General features: G+C 36.4%; 1 protein-coding gene across 3 annotated transcripts in view; it reads left to right on the top strand.

Moving 5' to 3' along the window:
• The window catches only part of SMARCA2 (SWI/SNF related BAF chromatin remodeling complex subunit ATPase 2), a gene marked incomplete at its 5' end in the record, with an annotated part of 94,772 nt that extends 73,680 nt beyond the window's left edge, over positions 1-21,092 (top strand). For all 3 annotated transcript variants that reach the window (XM_079548347.1, XM_079548346.1, XM_079548345.1), the window contains 6 exons: positions 2,717-2,934; positions 13,467-13,572; positions 14,536-14,637; positions 18,509-18,641; positions 20,073-20,215; positions 20,827-21,092. In XM_079548347.1, the coding sequence (XP_079404473.1) occupies positions 2,717-2,934; positions 13,467-13,572; positions 14,536-14,637; positions 18,509-18,641; positions 20,073-20,215; positions 20,827-20,862 (738 nt within the window). In that variant the 3' untranslated portion in view covers positions 20,863-21,092. The remainder of the gene's footprint in view (positions 1-2,716; positions 2,935-13,466; positions 13,573-14,535; positions 14,638-18,508; positions 18,642-20,072; positions 20,216-20,826) is intronic.
• Between the last annotated feature and the right edge of the window lie 331 nt (positions 21,093-21,423).

Genomic DNA, 21,423 nt, shown 5'->3' with positions numbered 1-21,423 from the left:
ATTGCCAAATGTGTAGCATTTAAAAAAAATTGTATCTTTATTTTTTCCTTCTGTCATGATTTTTTTTTTTTTTTTTTGTTAAACTTACTGTATACTGTAAGCAAGAGCTATATGTATAATTATAAAATAACATGGCTGTATACTCTGAGGCGATGGTAACATTTTTGGGGAGCAGAACGTTTAACGAGACAAAAACACAGATTATTGTAATTGAGCAGATGCCAATTTTCTGGAAGACAACCAAATTATACCGAAGTTAACAAAATGATAACTTGTTTGTTTTTACCTTCTTGTCAATTATAATAGCATTTTATCAGTTTCAGCAACCAAAACCTGATCTGCTCGCTGCAGAGCAGTAGGAATACATTTTCTGTGATAAATATCTCTTTAAAATGCATGCAACCGAATGTAGATTTAGATTCATATGTGAAATTGTTTAATTTTGCCATTGCAGTCGAAATACTAGCAAGAATAAATAACTGCTCAACTAAAAATCTAATTTGGATGGCTAGAATAATGAAGGGAAAAATACAATAAGTAGTTGTCAATATCAAAGCAGGCTGAAGGAGGAAGGCTTCAGGCCTTGTGGTAGGTAGAATGAAACAGCAGATTTGAGTATCCACAATCCTTTCAGTATTAAATTTCAGTAAAATAAAATTACTTGTATATGAAAACATAGCCTTTCCCCAGCTCTCTTTTTTTTCCTGATCAGCTGATGAAGAGACTAGCAGCTCGCTGCTTTGCTGGCTTGTTAATTTTATCCCCACTAACTGTGATTTCCGATAGCTGGCCTGCTGATAGTGGTAAGGTAAATATCCTTTTTCATTGCTGTCTTGAAGATTCAGTAGAAGTACGTCACAGGCATGTGTAGGTGTTTAACACATCAAAAGTCGGTGCTCTCTGTAATTCTGTGTACCACTGTGTGCTTAAGGAGAGCAGTGACATTAACTGGTGACAGCCTTGCATGCTGTATTTATTATTAGCATTTCTAGCTTCCAAGATATGCAGAGAAATTTCTCTATCTTCGTTAGCTGCAGTGGTTTGTAGTGGGTGTCCTGCTTTAGCCAAATGAATATTAATGAATTTGTGTGCAGATTTTTTTTCATTCTTTTTTCTTCCTAACTCATCAGATCTCAAGCCTCCTTCATAATGGTTATCTGAGTGCTGTGGAAGCATGATGTAAATTGTTTTTTCATTATTAAGGCCTAGTTTCAGGCTGTCCCTCAGGATTCTGTGTGTTCGTGTTTGTTCTGTGGATTTGCACACTGGAGAATGCATAGGAAACAGATTTTGAAATCCCACTGGTGTTTTTAACATGCCAGGTTGTTCTGTGTTGCGCACCAGGTTTTGTTCACAAAACGTTTTTCAAGAGACATTGTACACAATTGAAAGAAATTATGTCTGGGCTGTAATGACTCTTTTCATGTAGATTGTTATGCTCACATGATCATAAATATTAGCCATGTTTGGTGCTGTGGAAAAATGAAGGTAATTGCCTTATGATTAGAGCTCTTTCAGCTTCGAGAAAGGATTGATTAGCATTCGCATGTACTCCAGGCAATATTGAGAGGCAAAAGGGACAAATATCAACAACAGTTACGTTCTGAGAAAGCGTTAATCAGAAAGACTAGTTTTAAGTTTCTTTGGGGTTTTTTTTTTCCTTTTAATTCCAGCTCCTTTATGACCCAGGTGTTTTTTCTTTCTTTTCTTTTTTATTATTTTATTTTATTTTATTTTTTTGAGTGGGAAGGGGGGGAGCCTTTCTCAAAGGAAGAAAAGTTCAGCTTTTTGGTTTATCACATGGATCTGTTAAGTCATTGTGTAAACGGATTCCTTTTTTCCCTAGGTTTTTTGTTTTGTTTTGGTTTTGGTTTTGGTTTGTTTTGTTTTTGGTAGCAATTTTTTTTCTTAATCTCCCTGTATGGTGCTGCTGGGTCTGATTAAAAGCAAACATCCAGGTAATGGAAACCGCTGTTCGTTGTTTGTGACTGTGTGGCGGTGCTTCTTTTTTTCCTTTTTTTTTTTTTTTTTTCCGCATCCCATGTTATGAGTGCTTTTTACTGCAGAGCACTGTATTGTCAGTTCTTCTGGCTCTTTTCTTAAGGTACCGTTGTAGAAGAAAATTATGTACTTAATAGCTGGCTTTAATGTTTAGATGATTTGTAAGTTACTTAAACTATTCGGAAGAGAATCTGATTCTTATTGTTAATGTGTAAGTTAGCTGTGCATTGTTTGTGTGAACAAAGAACTGTGTGTGATCTGGTTTTGGGAGCAGAGTGTAGTGTAGATTGTCCTATTTGAAATCAAGCAACATAAAATTCTGTTTTGTGTACAGCTAAATAATCAAGAACTGCCAGTTGTAACAAACAACTGTTTTCTGTATACTTACTGACACAGTACCACAGGCCCTCATTTTCTGTGAAACTGTGACATGGTGTGAAATTTAAGGTTCAGATAAATATTTATTCATTTAGAGGACTGGAGGATTTTTAGATCAAATTAGTGTGCAGTGTATCAGCACACTTTGCCAGCAACTCAGTTTTTTGTTGAACTCTTTTTATGCAGGAAAACTTTTCGGATAAGTGAACTGAGTATTTAGAGTTGCATTATCTGCATCCTTTGGGGCTGCACTTATGTTTTTAAATATAGTTTGTTATTTCTTTTTGCAATACATACTTTGTTTTAAAATTGTACTTTTTGAATCCATGACTTTCAGGCGATTGAAGACGGCAATTTGGAAGAAATGGAAGAGGAAGTTCGGCTTAAAAAGCGGAAGAGACGAAGAAATGTGGATAAGGACTCTGGCAAGGAGGATGGAGAGAAAGCAAAGAAAAGAAGAGGCAGACCTCCTGCAGAGAAATTATCACCTAACCCACCCAAACTGACAAAGCAAATGAATGCCATCATTGATACAGTGATAAACTACAAAGACAGGTGAGCACTTTCTCTCTCTTTTCCCCCTACCCTCCTGTCCTGCTTCAGTTTTATTTTCAGTCTTCGGAATGAATTGCTTACACAGCCTTTCTGAAAAGTAGTTCCTCTTAGGGCTTAATCCTGGAAGTCTTCCTTAATCATAGAATCATATAGCATCATAGAATCATAGAATGGCTGGTGTTGAAAGAGACCTCAAAGGTCAGCTAGTTTCAACACTCTGCCATGTGCAGGGTGGCCAACCAATAGACCAGGCTGCCCAGAGCCACATCCAGCCTTGCCTTGAATGCCTCCAGGGATGTGGCGTCCACAACATCCTTGGGCAACCTGTTCCAGTGTAAAATGAATGTAGAGAGTTTAATGTAGAGAGTTTAAATTTTGAAGACCCATCTGATAGAACTTGTTGAAATAAAAATATGTATTAAAAAAAAAAAAAAAAAAAAAAAGCATTGAGTTCTACTCAGAAATGAAGTCGTCCTGTTTAGGAGGTGTACTTCAGAACATGCAGCTTGAGAAGGATTTTCCTTTAATGAATGGTGCATCCTGTATTAATATCTCTTCAAATATGTATTTGAATTAATTAACCATTAATATGAATTTGTTACGGCAAGTTCTCCCCATGACTTGTTAGATTACACAAAACATGTAGGGTCAGTATTTTGAGCTCTTGATCTACCAAAGGAAAAAATGTGGAAATACTGGGAATAATGTGCTGTATGCATTTGAGGTAAAAGCCTGGTCATCAAACCATTTCAGCGTCATAAAATAATTAATCACTTAACCTTAGGAAGAAATGTGGTTCTAAACCAAAATATGACTTGAAGATTTTTTATTTGGCAGATTTTCAAATTGAAAATCATCTTTGCTTCAGGAGGAGAAAATTAAGAAGTTGTTAGTTAATAGCACCTTTGAATCAGATTTGTTTCAGGAAGTTGTGGTTTTGAACTCTGCTTCTATTTCCCAAATCTTAGTACAGACTTTTTATTTATGTATCCTTTCTTAACCATACGTTGAATTAGATGTGTCATATAAAGACTGATCTTAGCTAAATTAATATAAAATGCATTCAGAGACAACTGTGAAGTGTTTGCATTAGATGACCCACACAAAGTAACGGTACAATTTTTGCATGTAAGGAAACTTTCAGAGTTTTTGATGGGAAGTTGCACTTCTTCATTTTTGCAGCTTCTATTCTAGATACGGCTGCAGAAAGTTAACTTAGATAGTATCTGGTGAAGGATACAGAGCCTGATTTCTTTGGCACATTAACTGTTGAATTGAATCGTTCTGTGATCTGGGGACTTTCCAGAGTACTTGTTAAAGTTTGTTGTATCAGAAGAGGATTCACAGCAGTGAACAGGATGAGCACGATGCTGACGACAAACTTAATGTGTTCATCCTTAGTATACTCATCTCGTGAAAGACTCAAAATGAGCAGGCAATGTGCACTTGCAGGCCAGAAGGCCAGCAGTGCCCTGGGTTGAATCAAGGGAAGCATGACTGGCTTCTCATAAGTCCCCATCTGGAGTACTGTGTCCAGTTCTGGGGCAGTCAGCACAAGGACATGGAGCTGTTGGGGGCAGGGGGGCGGGGGGTCCAGAGGATCTGAGGGCTGGAGAACCTCTCTTATGAGGATAGGCTGAGGAAGTTGGGGCTACCAGCCTGGAGAAAAGAACGCTCTGGGGGGACCTTGTAGCAGCCTTCCAGTACCTGAAGGGGCCTAAGGGAAGCTGGGGAGGGATTTTTCATAAGGGCATGCAGCAAAAGATGAGGGATGTGGGGAAATGTCTTTAAACTGGAAGAGGCTGATGAGACACCGAAACAGGTTGCCCAGGTGAGGTTGTGAATGCCCCCTCCCTGGAAGCAGTCAAGGCCAGGCTGGATGGGGCATTGAGCAACCTGGTCCAGGGGGAGGTGACCCTGCCTATAGCAGTGGGACTGGAACTAGATGATCTTAAAGGTCCCTTCCAACCCAGACCATTCTGTGTGTCTATGATTTTGCTGTGACTTTCTAACAGAGAAGCTTAAAAAGTGTTTAAATTTCAGGACTAGTGATCAGGGAATAATAACAAAGGATTTCTCATGGTTTGGCTCCCCATCCTGGAGCTTTTTCCTAGCTAACCTGCTTCTGATGGGAGCTTCTACCTCTCAATTCAAAAATAGCAAGCATGTTACTTCCACGGGCCTCCTGTATAGCGTTAAACTGTTACTGGGGATGATTACTGATAGTAACTGATAGTTGCTGGGTAAATAAAAAACTGTGCTCGTTTCTTCTTCCCCAGGAAGTTTGTATCTGATTTCTGCCATACAAGTAACTGTGCTGCTTGTAGAGAAAAGGCATGCCAGTCACTGTCCTAGGAGCTTGTCTTTCAATTCTGCAAGACAGAATCGTTTGCAACTTTAAAATGTATATGGAGCTGTAGTCTGACAGAATTTAAAAAAGCTTCTCTACATGTTTCTCTACATTTGAGAAGAGCTCATACATATATAGGGTTTTAGTTGACTGATTTTGTGTGTGTGTGTGTGTGTGTGTGCGCGCGCGCAGGTTCTGGTTAATGTTAAGGTGAAGAAGGAATCTCCAAATAGTTTCTTAATTGTTATCCTGTCCTTGAGTTCTGTTATAGCCATTTGGTGAGAAGTATACTGTTTTCCTTGCTTACTCTAGAAGTTTGAAACAAAATAGAATGGGTTGTCAATGTCTAAGAGAGCTAAAAGCTATAATACTGACAATAATAATAGAATCATTGAATGGTTTGGATTGGAAGGGACTTTTAAGATCATCTGGTTCCAGTCCCCCTGCTGTAGGCAGGGACACCTCCCACTAGACCACGATCCTAAAGCCCCATCCATTTTGAGGGATCTAAGCTTTACTAACCAGCACCACGAGCTGCAGTTATTAAAATAAGGTCAAAGAGAGACTGGGCAAATTAGCAGCATTTAAAACAAGTATTTGGTGTAGAGGAATGCAGCATATGATTCTTTTGAAAACAAAATTCAGAAGCAGATATCTAACTAGTTGTAAAATCCTTTTAAAGAACTCTATGCAAGCCATGAAAGTTAGCATTGAGGTCACATCCTCGTGGAGGTATATCCCATTTAATAAAGCAAATGGTAAAGACGGACAAAATGAATTCTTATGCACTGTTAAAATCTTTGGCTCTGTTTGGATACTTTGTAGTGAGAACTGTTGAGCACTTTGTCAAATTCATGCTGCTACATCTTTCAGGCAGCTGTGCTTTGGATCATACTGTTGGATGATGTTCTTTAGGCGCTTTGTGTTGATAAGCATTTATCTTAGTACTGCTGAAACAAATAGTCATAACTGAATTTGCGAAACTGTGAAGTAAGTGCTGTGGAGAAGTAAAAATGTGTGTTGAAATCAGTGTTACATTCTTAAATTTTACGTATGCTCTGTTCGTATTCAGTATTCGTATACGTACTCAGCTTCGAGTATCGAAGGATAAAATATGTTACCAGCTGTAGCAGAGCAGAACTACGGATGCAGAGCAATTTTCTCTTCTCTATTATAAGTGAAACCTATATAGTTAGTCTAAATTTCATCTGTAATGGTTTAGACTGGAGAATAAATCTTCAGCGGAGGAAAAACAACATGGAGAGATGGTCAGAATCACTTAACGTCTGGGAAGAATGTTCTAAGTAAGGCTATGACAGAGAAGAAAGATTTTTAAGATTGATCTTAAAAATGTTATCTTTTCTTACTCTAGATTTTCCAACTTTTTGCAGCATCTACTCAGATGGAATACAGCTGTGGAGAGTAATTTTGGATTAAGTAATCTGGTTTCTTCATTGTAAATTAAATGGACAGATGGAGGAAAGAGTAGGGTTTGATAAATTAAGGAAAACAGCTCAGTAAACTGAGGTTTTAATGTGAATGAGATCTGAATTTGCTAAGGTGGAAGTATTGTGAAATGTTAATATTAAAATGAAGGATAGTCTTCTGGGAAAAGAAGCTTTAGCTAGATGAAAGAGAAGAATAAAGGCTGTTTCTAGAAAAAAAAATGGTGAAGAAATCTGAAACTGTTTCAGAATTGTCTTTTTGAGAAAAAGAAGTGAGAATTCCCAGAAGTAAGTTAAAGCTTGCAGGAAATATTGAACATTCTGGAAAATATTTCTTGATTTATATTAATAAAAAAGGAATAAGGAAAGATGTAGTGTGCAGTGAGGATGACACAGTAAATAAATCATAGAATCATAGACTGGCTTAGGCTGGAAGGTACCTCATGCCCATCCACTTCCAGTCCTGTGCCGTGGCATCATTGCCAACCCACTAGATCAAGCTGCCCAGGGCCCCATCCAACTTGGCTTTGGGTACCTCCAGGGATGGGACATCCAAACAGTGTCTCTGGTCCAATGCCTTACCACTGTCCAAGTAAAGAATTTCCCTCTAATATCTAAATCCTCCTCTTTTAGTTTCAAGTCATTTCCTCTTGACCTGTCACTATCAGCCTGCTGCTTATAAACTCGGCTCAAGTACTGGAGGGCTGCAGTATGGTCTCCCCAGAGCCTTCTCCAAGCTAAACACTCCCAGGTTCCTCATCCTTTCTTCATAGGACAGATGCTCTGTGGCCTGCAGAGCTAAATGAATGCTTATTTAGCTCTCATTAAGGATAGTGATATTGGTTGTGAAGACAAAGGGATAGTTTAAGGGGATAGAGAGAATGTAGATAGGAAAATTACAAGGCAATGAAATATTGAAAGAACTCTAGCATTTAGCGCAGAGAACAGTATTGCCAGTAAGGAAATACAGATATCATTACATGTGATAGAGTTAATGTTTCTTAAGGAATGCCTTCATTGAATAAGGAAGATTAGTTTATACTTTAACTACTGTAAATAGCTACTGTAGTGATAACTAGGATGAGAGAGTCTTGCAAGAGGAAACAGGGTTTTTTATTTATCCTCATGCAGCACAGTCTGAGAGGAGATGATGATTGCTTTCAGTAAATTCACCAGAGAAACAAAGAAAGCATGAACACTGGGAGAATGTGGAAATAAGTAGAATACAAAATGGTGATCACAAGGCTACGTGAATGTAAACAGTCAAGAATGTATTCAAATTAGTAACTAAAAAGAGTTTTGCAGCATCCTTCTGTAGGGAATAGAGAAGCAAAAATAGCTATCTAGATTTAGGATTTATTCCTTGATTAAAAAAATTCATATGATTGCTTATTAGTAGGGTCTTAGATTCAAGGACCTGAAAGCACATTGATTCTGATCCTCCAGTGTAAAATGGGCACATTTCCTTTACAGGCTCTGCGTGTAATAAATTTCAGTGTATTTTAATTTGATATTTTGTTGAAATTACTTCTTGACTTCCAATAGTATTTGGATGCCTTTACACCTTCGGTACGTCATTTTAATCTTTCTGTATAAATCACCTGTTTAAAAGAGAGTGCATCAACCCAGATTACTGTCACTCATTTTTAGTTTTGATGATTTTGATTTGTCTTCTCTTCCCTCTAAATTAGGAATGCCGACAGGATTGCATAATATAGAGAATAACGTGTAACATTCACGCTGTATTTTTGGAAAGCAGAGTTAATGTGGTAGTCCAGTTGAAATTCTTTAGCCTTTTGAAGGGAAGAACAGTTTTACTGGAGAGAGAGGTTTATTTGTTTTCTGACTAAGGAATTTGCATACCACATGCTTGAGCTTTGCATCATGCACATGAATGCCTACCTCCAAAAAACATGTTTTTTCTTCCTTTGGAGGGTTTTTGTTTTTGTTTTTGTTTTTTTTGTTTTTTGTTTTAATTATTGTAGAGGAAGACAAGCTGTGAAGATTGCTTACTTTCTTGATTGTTGCAGTTAAGCGGGAAAAAAAGAATGGTACTTCATACCTTATAATCCTTCAGCATCCATACAAATCTGTAGTCCACTGCTGCCTTGCATGAGAGTTTACAGTTTAGGTTCCTGTTGGTGTTACCTGCTGCTTTGCATTACCTTTGTTTAGATAGAAACTTTATATTTAAGAGACCCGTGACCTTTTCAGGTCAATTACAGGCAGTGATTTACATTTGTGATCCAACTCTTCACTGCTCATCAGCCTTACCTAGAGTAAGGACTTAAATGCTGTGCCTAGTAGCTTCTACCTTGTTGTGAGTGGCTGTTGACCACATTTAATAAAACTGATAAGAAAACTGGAGGCTGGAATTGTTGTGTCCTACCCGTGTTTCCTGCTTCATTCTGTGAGTCCTTGTATTATTATCACTGCCTGTTTAAAAATAAAATGTTTAAATTGGTGGCTATAGTATTCTGATTTTGATAGAGCACAGCTCTGGGAGAGAGTGTTTTTCTCTTTACATTAAGTGAATTTTTCTTTCAAACTTTCTCCAGCAGTTTTCTCAGGTTGGCAGTTTTTAACTATTGTAACATGTGAGTAATGTAACTAGCCATTGCTGATCTAACTGTTAATTAATTATGCCAACTGGTACTCAATCAAATATTCAAAAATGCAAAGGAAATAATTCTTACTTATAGTCAAGCCAAAGCTATGGAATATATATCCATATCTCAGGAATATTAGTTACTATTTGTACTCATTTCAATTTCAGTGATAGGGACAGGTCCACCATTTATTACTGTGGTCAGTTTCAAAAAAGATGAATCACTAAATACTTCCAACAAAAATGAATAACCTCCCTGCCTATGTGGATTACTCTTTGAAGTTGAACACAGTAAGGTGATTCTTCATTTATTTTCTTTAAATTCTTTAGAGACACAATTGGTTTTTTTTTTTTTTTTTTTTGAATGTTTGTTTGTTTAGCAAACATCATTTTGAGTTTCACTCACGCAGGAGCTGTGATTTGTTTACTGTGTTTCTGGTTGTCAGCATTCGTTTCAACCACTCTACATTGGATTTCAGTGTTAACAAAGAAGTGTGAGATTTGCTAGAAATATGAGGGCATCATAGATCTTCATCTTTGCAATTGTCTCTCTCTTTTGAATCCTAAACAGAAAGTGGTTTGCTAGATGGGTTGCAACTTGCTTCTGGCCCCATACTGCCAGGGAAAAGGGAAACAAAACCAGATATGCATGAATTAAGCCTAATTGTTCGTGCATTCAATTCTACTAACAATAATACCAAATGAGTGGAAGTATGTACTTACACTCACATTGTAAACAATTCCAAGGTAAAATTGGAAACATTGAGCACAAATACTTCCTAAGCAAAAATCTTTTAAAAAATTAGTAATATCTCTTAATGAGTTTTAGCTTGCTTACCATTTAGTATTTGCATGTGACCACATAGGACTGATGCAGTGAGCTGTCAGCCTTGGCTGTTTCACTGTCAGCTCTCATAATTTATTCTGATCCTTCTTCCCTCCAGCATGTATCCTGCTAGTTGCCAGGCAACTGTAAGTGATTTTTTTACTGCGCATGGAGTAGTTCTGCAAGTTGTTATTTTTTTCTAATTGTAAAAGTGAGGATGGGGATTGAAATCTGAACATTGCTTTAATAATGATTAATTATTAATAATTTGCTCCATTTGTACGACTAACACAGACCGTGACTGTCAGAAAGTGTCAGATGATTTTTCAATATAGGCAAAGAGCAGAAGATAACAGTCCTTGTGAGAGGAGATTTTATAAAAATGGTACGACAGAATAAGCTGTTATTGATCTGCGTAGACAAGATCAGGCATTCCTTTTCTGTCTGTTGCATATTTCATGCCCTTAGTGCTTTGTTGTTCCTTTTTTTTTTTTTTTTTTCATGACCTTAAGTGATTCTCAGTAATTAATTACATCAAGCAAAAGCTGGAAGGTTTTCTGTGGCATTCTTAGTTTAATAGACTGTGTGAGGAAGCTGCAGTTGGCTAGATTTATACCTTGAAAATAGAATATTGCTGTGTAACAGTTTACTACTGTTATATTTTTCAAACAATACAATATAAGGGTGTGTGCAAGTATGAAGAAAGGGGGGGGAAGAATTTTGGAGCTATTGAATAAAAGGCTGTGTAATTATAGGAAACTTTTTAAATAGTGCAAATATACATAATCTATTTCAGAATCTGATAAAAATTAGGATATTATTAGTAGCTGTTCATACTTAAATAATATTGTTAGACTCTGAAATGTATGAATGAAATGAAGCAACATCTGCTTCAGTGGTTTTCTATTTCTTCTCAAATAGATGTCTTTGTTAGAAGGAAGCTGCTGAAGTTTAAAATACAGCAGCGATAACTTAGTATTTGCATGCCAAATCCAAATCAGCACTGTATAAAGTTTTGAAAGCAACTATGTATTTTATAAATTGTGTAGTGTGTTCTTAAAAAACTGCTCTTAGTAGTCTGAGATGAAGACAGATTCTGTTATCTGATGTGACATTGTCACTCACAAACATCATTAACAGGATCAGTAACTTCAAATGTAGTATAAATGACTACCACTTCAGCAGGACAAGTATTAAATTAATGAATTTGACTCTTTATTGTAATTCACTGCTGAAGGAGATATGAAGATACAATGGCCTGAGAGCATCACAATTATTTTCTGTCAGGAGAGAGATGGTAAAATCTGGGATGACAATTTTGTTGTCATTTTTTCATTTTGTGTATTTCTGTAACAGAGGGAGTCCCAAATGAACTAGATTTATTTGGGAATGTTGGATTACTGGATTACGTGATCTCCAGAGGTCCATTCTAGTCCCTATAGTTCTGTGATCTGTTGGCTGAGGTTGCTAGTAAACTGTCTGGAGTATTGTGTGACGTGCAAATGGTCCGTCAGGTTGTCTATACCAGTATTTGTGTAGTGTATATATGTTTAACTCTTACCTTGCTGATGTAGTGGCACAGTACACCTTCTTATCTCACTGTGCAGCTGCAGCACCAAGTATGGTTTTCTTCGTGCCATAATCTTTCAGAAACAGCCAGGGGGCAGGAGTCTGGCAGTTACTGTAAGCAGACCAGGTAACAGGTTCTGCGGCTGCAAATCAGAAAAAATGATGATGAGGTAGGGGCATATACAGTGTTAACATTAGATAGAACAGTATTCCAGATGCAAGTTGTCCCTAGGGATATCATTTGGATGACATTGATTAGCAAGCTATGATTAGAACTTTAATATCATTGTCTCTCTAATGCAGAGTATATAATGAGCAAAAGCATTCTGAGAACAGTAGATCTTGGATTAGGTGAGCAACAGCTGCTTAGGAAATGTTAAAGTTCTGTTCATTCTTATTCATTGATCTCTCAGGTTCCCAAAGCAAGTTTGTGCCTCTAAAAATTCTAGTAATAGATGAGACATTAGATGTGATAATGATGTGATAAGCAGGCATTCATAAATTTCACAAAGGGCAAAGCTGTTCTGCACTTCTCACCATCCTTATCTTCTGTAGCAGAATTGCCTCAATTAACCTTTGATCCAGTATCAATTTAACATGACTGTTAATATCCCATGCTGTTATGGATGATGGCTGCGAGATTGAAGCTGAGATGGAGACTGAGACTAGGCAGCAGCCTTCTCCTTGCTCAATTCCTATGAATGTTTTGCATGTTAAGTTACCATCCAATTCCTCCTCTCACAGGGCTGTGAGAGAGGGAAGTATGTGAACAGAGCCAGGAAATGGCATGTGAATGCTCTGCAGTTCTTCTCAGCAGAGATTTTTTTCCACTATTTTGATGTGAGATTCAAAAAGAAAAAAAACAAACAAACACAACCTTACACTTGTAAGTGCCATCAATACCTTTAATCTCCAAATATCTTGCAGTCATCTATTGTATATATATACATATATAAGTAGCTGAAGAGCTACATGTGGGAAAATTTAAATAAATAAATAAACAAACCAGAGGGTTAACAATGGTAAGTCTGCAAACTTCAGTAGTTCCAGACACCTTCAAATAATATGACATGGTCCTAGAGAAACAGATGATTGTAAATAACCTATCACATTATTTCAGATAATTGAAGAAGTACAAATCACAGTAAAGATTTTCAGTACCGTCAGAATGATCTTTCCAGGATCCTAACACTCATTAATGGAAGTTAATAATGTATCTAGTTGTTCTGATGGCAATCAGTGTCTGGTATAACCAAAGTCAACATGAACAAATGGTGCAGTGTGACCAGGAGATATGAAAGCAACTATAAAATGACTGAGGAACATAGAGTGGCAGGAGGGGTGCATGCTAGGAATTATGAAAAAAAGGTTAGAAAAGGGTAAGACTGCACTTGTCAAAGCACTACAGTATTTATTCCTATTCAAGTCCTGATCCTGCTTTCATGAAGTTCCGTGACGCTTCTGATCCTCTAATGGTGGTGATATTTTAGGACAGAGCAGAAAGATTTGTATTAAATTGTAAATCAATTATCTGTATCAATTTATTAAAATAATAATAAGATTAACATAATTAAGAGATCACTTTCTAGTTCTTTGAAAGAAGAGGGGTTGGGGTTGTATTTTTGCTGTTGTTGTTTGTTAATCTGTTTTTTAATGATTTGATTGTATGACCCGTATGTGTGAGAAAGTTGTAATAGTTCTTGGCTTTGTGTTTGGGTTTGTTTTTTTCAACAGCTCTGGACGGCAGCTAAGTGAAGTCTTCATTCAGCTCCCATCGAGAAAAGAGCTACCAGAATATTATGAATTGATTAGGAAACCAGTGGATTTCAAAAAAATTAAGGTAAGAACATTTTTGGAAGTGGAGATTCCTATATTTCTTTTTGTTAGACACTGGTGAGTATGAAGTCAGTATATAAATGACCGCAATATGCATATTGAATCTACCTCTGTGTTTTGGATGTTAAACGTTATCACATCTCTTGTTATGAATTTTATTTCTTTTGTATCACAGTATATTACCTTAATTTCAAAGTTAAATCAAAATGCAGCAGTTACATGAATGACACTTTCAGAGATGATGTAGAACCATAGAATCAAAAATTGGCCTGGGTTTATAAGGACCGTAATGATCATCAAGCTTCAAACCCCTTGCTGTGTGCAGGGTCGCCAACCACCAGACCAGGCTTCCCAGAGCCACATCCAGCCTGGCCTTGAATGCCTCTAGGGATGGGGCATCCACAACCTCCTTGGGCAACCTGTTCTAGTGGACATCTCAATCTGGTTTTTGTAAAGAACCAATAAAGAGCCATATAAAGAAATCTTTATCTTGAAAACTCTTGTAGAAGAATATAGTAATCCCTAAACTAACATCCAAGCAGTTTGTCAGGTGGGTTTTAGGCAACTTGTTGCACACTGGATGATGCAACTGTAATGCTGTTCATATTGTAGCATATTGTATGTCCATGCAGAAGAGAAGAAACTGAAATTCCTTTTACCAGAAGAACTCAAATTTGTAGCTTTTGGCCCTTCCACTCTACACAGCAATTGCATGTTTTTTATACCTATTGCCCAATTGTGACTTTTTTTAGTATTACGTTCATGATACGTTTTATTGTTCCTTTCTTTCTTTTAAATAGGCACCTGTTTTGATACTTAAGTAGAATTTTTAAAAATAATGTTTTTTCAAAGATTAATTCTATATCTACTTTTTTGTTTGTTTGTTTGTTTGTTTGTTTGTTTTTGTTTTTTTTTTCCTGCATCACTGCCTCTCTGTACTTCTCGTTTTCCTCAACAAATGCAACAGGAAAGGATTCGCAACCATAAATATCGGAGTCTTGGGGATTTGGAGAAGGATGTCATGTTGCTGTGTCATAATGCTCAGACATTCAATCTGGAGGGATCACAGGTCTGACCAAACTAATATTACGCATACAGATTTTCCCTTCCTGATACTTTTAGTTCTTAACTGATTATTATACTGCGCCTATAAATGCTGTATTTTAATTCTTATTTTAAGTGGAGGAAAATGACAGATGGTTAGAATTATCCAAAGTTCTCTGGTCACAGCTGAAGTGGGAGCATGCAGAGAATTTGGTTTTGAGTCAAGTTCTGAGATCAGCTTGTTTTGATCTGTCCTGTAGTTCCCAGCTATTGTAGGAGCATTTGAATCTCTGCTGGATCCCTGTTTATGTAGTTATACATTGGTTTGTGCTGCCAGATTGGACGGCAGAAGGAGCAGGTATAATTGTACAGCTAATTCCAGTTGTAGAGGAAGTACTTAGCAGTGAACTCTCCAGCTCTGCTACTGCAAGATAGAAATTCAAGATCCAGATGTGAAGTTTGTGTATGAGATTTTATATTCTCTTTACCGTCAGACTGATCTTTCTTTGAAAGATCTATACCCGTTTTGAAACTTAGTAATAATTAATTCCAGTTGAGTCTCAGAGGTTTACAAAGCAAAATCTCTAACCTCAAATGTTATAAAGGTACGATTGTGCTCAGTCTTGTAAAATAGGAACGGAGGACGCTGATGCAAAATGAGAGACTACAAAATGGGAAAATTGTCACATGACGTAGTGAAATGTAGCATAAGATACATATTTTTGCAGAGGAGTCTAAATTGTGTGCTACAAATACAGTATTAAATTGAAGAAAGGACCTGAAAACCAGTTCAATAATCTGAAAGAGAAAAAAAAATTCCTTTCAGGAAGCCTAGGTAAATTTAGCTGGAGGTTTCATGTGGCCAGTATTAATGCATCATCTGAATAACTATATGCTATTGATAACCCTTTGCTAAACAGGTGAATGTATGTGAAAAATTGAGATGTAACATTGAAACATGCAATTAGATACAGGATTGATGAATACAACTGGTCATTTTGTATTTATTTTTCTTAATAGAGACAGAAAATGCTTTCTGTGTCATATAAACGTGTGATATTTTCACTATGTTAAATTATACAGAAACAGCCTGTAAACATATCTGCTAAAATTATTTTAATAGAAATAGTGATGACTCAAACTGTGGAAGAGAGCCTTTACTAAGTGTCCAAAAGTAAAATACCAGTTTGCTACTTAGTCAAGTAGCAGTAAACTAGCTGTGAATTAAAAAAACAAAGATAAACCTACCCAAGAAGTACCACTAAAATTGTTGGAGGGGGAGGATGACAGTAGTTAAAAAGGGAAAAGTAAAAACCAGTAGCTACGTGAAAAAAATAATTATGCTGATGAGAATGGCATGAGTTGCTAATCTGGAACTGGTCTCTTGTTATGTGGAGTGATAGATTTGGCAGGAACACTCTTGAATGGGTATAAGCATTCAAGATGTTGTTACTCTGTTTGGAAATAGTTCAACCAGCTTCAGAGTTTTTCTCCATGCTAGCATACAAATATTAATTACCAGAATTAATTACTTTTTTGTTGTATAAATCCTAAACAATCTGTGTCTAAGTTTTGGTTGTTGCTGTTGTTGATTTGTTTTGTTTGCTTAAGTTTCTATACTATATTCCTGTAACTTACTTTTTATTTCTAGTGAATTGTGGGACATTTTTCCAGTGGTCCTCCAGTTTTTAAGGTCCTTATATTTGTTGTGATAGTTTAGTTCTACCTTTGCTGTGACGTAACAGTTTACTCGAGTAAACTGGATTATTGTGTGCACACCCAAAACAAAAAGGCTACTTCAAACAGAGCTGTTCAGGTACACAGCAACATCAAGTGAAATTCTGCATGTTTGTTTTGCTAGTGTTAATGCATATTTCTTTTCCTTGAAGCCAAAGAGTTCCATTTGAGCCAAAATCTTAGGAGAGGTTTTCAGAGACAGACAGACTTGTTTTTTGAGGCTTTTGTGCTCAGTGAAACCTCAGCAGTTTCAAAAGTTTTTAACATTGTAAGGGTCAAATGAAAAACAGACATGTAAGAAGTTAAAACAATGCATGTCTTTTGAAACAGAAAAAAATTTGTCTTAAAAATTTGCGGTATTTTAAATTTCTTTGTCACTGTTTTTCTCATTTTGAAGGAAGTTCTTCTGTTATTGCTGTTCCATTTATGATTCTTATTGGAATCAGTTTTATTGTCAAAGTAAGAAAACTTTCTATTTTCTGAATGAAGCTCTAAATCTTTCCTGAGTCATAATAGCCAGTGAGCATCTACAAAGACTTCCGTATTTAGAAAGATAATATTTTTTTAAAACCCCTTTATTTTTTCTATGACATTCTGTTAAAAAGTCTGGATCACAGTGAGATCTTAAAATATGTAATGGCTGGAGTTCAAAATACCATCTTGTGCTCTTCTTTAATTCTTGTTGTCTTAGAAATGTGTTTTCTCTAAGAAAAAATTGCAAGGCTATTGAAAGGCAACCCTAAGAACAATATGCTGGGCCTATGGGAAAGAAAAGGAAATACGTTCAAGAGAAATTCAGAGTCTTCTAGGGGCCGGAAACTTTAAAAATTTTAGGTGTAAGAGAGTGTCGGTAATGATTACTCTTGGAGGAAAAAAAAACACTCTGGGATCTAAAATCCCAGTAGTGGCACAAGACAAAAGGAAAAGAAGAGCCATTACAAAACAGTCATCATCATTATGTATCTCGGGTGTCAGGTAACACTTGGCCCATATTTACAAGCCATCTTAACATCTCCTAACAAAAGTCACTGGAGTATTTATGGAATAGGAAACAGGGTACTAACTGCACTGAAAGTCACTTTTTATGAAAGGTACTTGGAAATAAACTGAAAAAAAAGATTGTGTATTTCATATGAAGTATTCTGAACCAAGTTTTTCCAATTCTTTCTGAACCTGCAAAGTATGAGAGTGGTTTTATCAGTTTTAATGTGCAGCTTGTATAATGACAGCCAAAAATCTTCCCATTTTTCTCACTAATAGACAGTGTTCCTTTATACAAGAAAATATTTTGTTTAGCTGAAGGAGAAAGTGAGGATGAGGAAATCAAATACAGTTTGTGACCCTTTACTGTTGCATATATAACTATTCTTAATTATCCAGTGCTTTGTCTTCTTGAAAAGCAAAATAGACAAGCTCCTATGTTAAGATGATTCTGAAGTCCTAGTTATTTAGGGAGACTATATCTCTGTTATGTTAATCTGAGAAATGCATTAAAAGCCAGGTGTGGCCTTCTTGTATATAGATGCTTGATGTTGAAGTGAAAATCTGGTATGACAGAAGTGCTCAGCAAGTTAGCCTGTGTTTAAGGAAAGATGTTAAGTTTGGGACAGGCACTGATTTTCCAGCCTTTTGAGATCTGCAAAAAAGGATGGGATGCTAGGGATAAATAAATTTCTTTGCAGCTGGTTTGGGCTTCTGGAGAAGCTAATGATAACTAACATAAAAGCTAGTCATTTGTTGCTGTAAATACTATACTTTAATCCAGTTTTATAATTGAGGTGCTTACTGCTGAAGGTTGTCATGTTGGGAGGTTTTCAACACTTAAAATGTAATGAAAATGTGAAAAAGCCCTTGTGTTAATAGAAACAATAAAGGAAAGCATTTAATTGGACAAACAATTGGACATTTAAAACAAGATATTTTAAGACACTCTTTTTGTGACAAATTTATTTATCTTTATTGACAACTTTTTTTTATTCAGAAAATAAAAAGTCAATGTTGATATTTCTTGTAAAATTCATGCAACATCAACTGTTACTTGTAATTTTAAAAGACCATATAGTCCATAGGTTTCCAGCAGAAATAAAGGTGTGCAGTATGATTTCCTTTCGTGCTGCTTGATTTTACAGCTCTGACTTAGGTTTGTATTCACATTGTAGATCTATGAGGATTCCATTGTTCTTCAGTCCGTGTTCAAAAGTGCACGACAGAAGATTGCCAAAGAAGAAGAAAGTGAGGAAGAAAGCAATGATGATGAAGATGATGATGATGAAGAGGAGTCAGAGTCAGAATGTGAGTCCCATCTAAACAATGAAAATTAGTAGGGGTAATTAGTTGTTCTGATTTCTGCTGTTAGATTGAGTTTTCTGTGGAGGAAGATAACTTCTTACCAAGTTTACTGCATTCCACTTAAGTCTTTTTTTTTATTTTTCTTCTGGCTGTGTATTTCTAAGAGTTTAGTACTTTCAAACAACAGAAGAGTTATGTGGGAATGGGTTTGACTGGCTATGACTGTTGATAAACCCATTTTGTCCTATTCACACTGTTTGCAAGTAAAAGTACTAGAAAGGCCAAGTACAGTTTTGATCCATGAGTGATCAGACTTTCAGGCATGATGCAACATGAAATTCATCACCTAGTTAAAATGATAGTGCAAGTATTCTTCAGTGGGACAAGGACAAATTGGAACTCAGATTGCTTCAGAAGCAGGAGGTGACACCCATTCTTCTAAGAGCCAAGTAATGGGATAGGACAGAGATGGACAGAAAGTTCAGCAGGTATTCAGGGCGCGATGCAGGAAAATCTGGAGCATGTATTCCAAGAAGGAGAGTGACTTCGAAACCCCTGTTGAAACATTCTGCCAGTATGTTCTCCCTTGGTTGAAATTATTTGTCTTTTCCATTTCGAAATCTAATCTGGTGCCTATATGCTGTTCCACCAATTAACTAATGTATTACAAGCGTCCTAGCATACTGATGGCCAAAATGGAGCAAGGATTGACCATACAAAAGACCTTTCTCCATACAGCCTTTCAGTTCTCCTTGTTGATTTGTGTTTGTTTGGTGGAGGCATAATCACCATACTTGATGTTCCTGCAGATTCAGAAATGTAATATAGTGGAAATGGAGGCATCTGTTCATTCCACTTTGTGCCACACAGTATCTGTACTCTTCAGCTGCCCCTTCTGTATGGTTAAAGAAACATTAGAAGTTTGCCCTGAACTGTTCTTAGAAAAACAAGTAGCTCTGTAGAACATACTGTTTCAGAAGTTCATTTGGAAATCAAGCACTTCATATGTTCTTCTGAAAGGTGTTTGTTCCAGGTTTGCCAGTTACCTCCATTTAGCATTCCTGTAGTTTTAAAATGACACAATTTTCTGCTTGTACAAAGAATAAACTTGTCTATATAGAGGTAGGAAAGTGTTTTTAGGTTTGCATCTTCTTATAGAACCAGGTACTACCTGTTGAACATGAAAAAGAAGAGGTATAATGGTTAAGTTATACTCCATAGCTTAATACAATATTGCTGCAACAATCAAGAAGTAGAAAAGTAAAAGCAAGTATTCTGGTTAATGGTTCCATGGTCCAGACAAAGAACAGGGAGAGTATCTTTTGCTGCCACCAGGTGAAAATTTCTAAAAACAGAGACAGCATTTAGAAGTTGATAGGTGACCTTCAGTAGTTTGTTTTATTCACACTCATGTGCACGTTACATTTTCTGCAGCAAAATCTGTGAAAGTCAAAATCAAGCTGACTAAAAAGGATGAAAAAAGTCGGGAGAAAGGAAAGGGCAAGAAGAGGCAAAGCCGAGCAAAAGCCAAACCTGTTGTGAGTGATGATGATAGTGATGAGGATCAAGATGAAAATGTAAGTTTTGTTCACTGAGACTGTGGAAGTGGTTACAGTGATTGCGTCTCTACCCTGTCCTGCTTGCTGTCAGAATTCTCACTTATTCATGCTTAAGCACATATTTAATCTGTATTCATCATCTTAAGAGGATTTGGCAAGGGTATTAACTGTGTCTGGGTGTGTTTAGGAGATCTGGTCCCAGTGCTGAAAGACAAGAAGTCTGGAGCTTATTTCTTGGAGCTGTTCCTACCTTCTTAGAACCTTTAAATCTTGTGGATTGTTCGCTTTCATCCCCAAATGAAAAATTCTTAGCTTGATTTTTTTTTTGGTACTAGAGTTGCTTCTATAAATACAACAAATGAAAAACGAACTCTTCCCAGTTGTTATTAAACATCTGGATAGATAGAAGTACTTGATCTTTCCTTACTTGGTGTCTTTTCCTCTCTAAGGAAGTCTGCAGCAGCTGTCTTGAAAGAGAAATATTAGATAACTATATTTCTTAAGTCTACTTTGATGTGTCAATTTAATTGTCATCTTTCGTCCCTTTTCTTTCTTTTTTTCTTCTTTAACAAATTCCACAGAATAGCTGGCAAAGAATTTCTGACTTGTCTTGTGTCTCTTACCTCTAGGACCAGTCGGAAGCAAGCGGAAGTGATGATGAGTGATCCATAGGGTTTATTTTCTTGGCAGAACTGACCCCTTCCCCTTCTCTTCTCCCTTCTCCTATTTTATGCCCAGTGAATTCATTTTGTCAAATAGACATTGGGTTGTTTCTGTATTCTCTTCTCTATGAATTAGCTTTAGGATAGTGCCAGACAAACATATGATATCATGGTGTAAAAAAAAAAAAAAAAAAAAAAAAAAAAAAAAAAAAAATGTTGTGACCAAATGGGCCTCAAAGATTTAAAAAACAAAACAAAAAAAAAAACAAAAAAACAACAAAAAAAAACCAAAAAAACAACAAAAAAAAGCTTTTGATGGAAAATGTGGGTTAGTAGTATATTTCTATGGGCTGGGTTTAGCTTGTTAATGGTTTGGTTTTGCCTGGTTTTATCATTTGATAAGAAGTTTTTAAGTGGCATCAGAAAGACAAAAAAAAGTCTTTTGTAGCATTGATAACCAGGAGAAGCCGTTAAAAGTCACTGGTTATTTTATTGTTCATCAGGCAGTTTTTGAGGTTTTTATTTCTTCTGTATTGTGTTTCTTTTTTTTTTTTTTTTTTTTTT

This window comes from Tetrao urogallus, assembly GCF_951394365.1.
Source record: "Tetrao urogallus genome assembly, chromosome: Z".
Lineage (NCBI taxonomy): Eukaryota > Metazoa > Chordata > Aves > Galliformes > Phasianidae > Tetrao > Tetrao urogallus.
The sequence above is the reverse complement of the archived record's forward strand: the minus strand, read 5'-3'. Positions and strand labels throughout refer to the sequence as shown.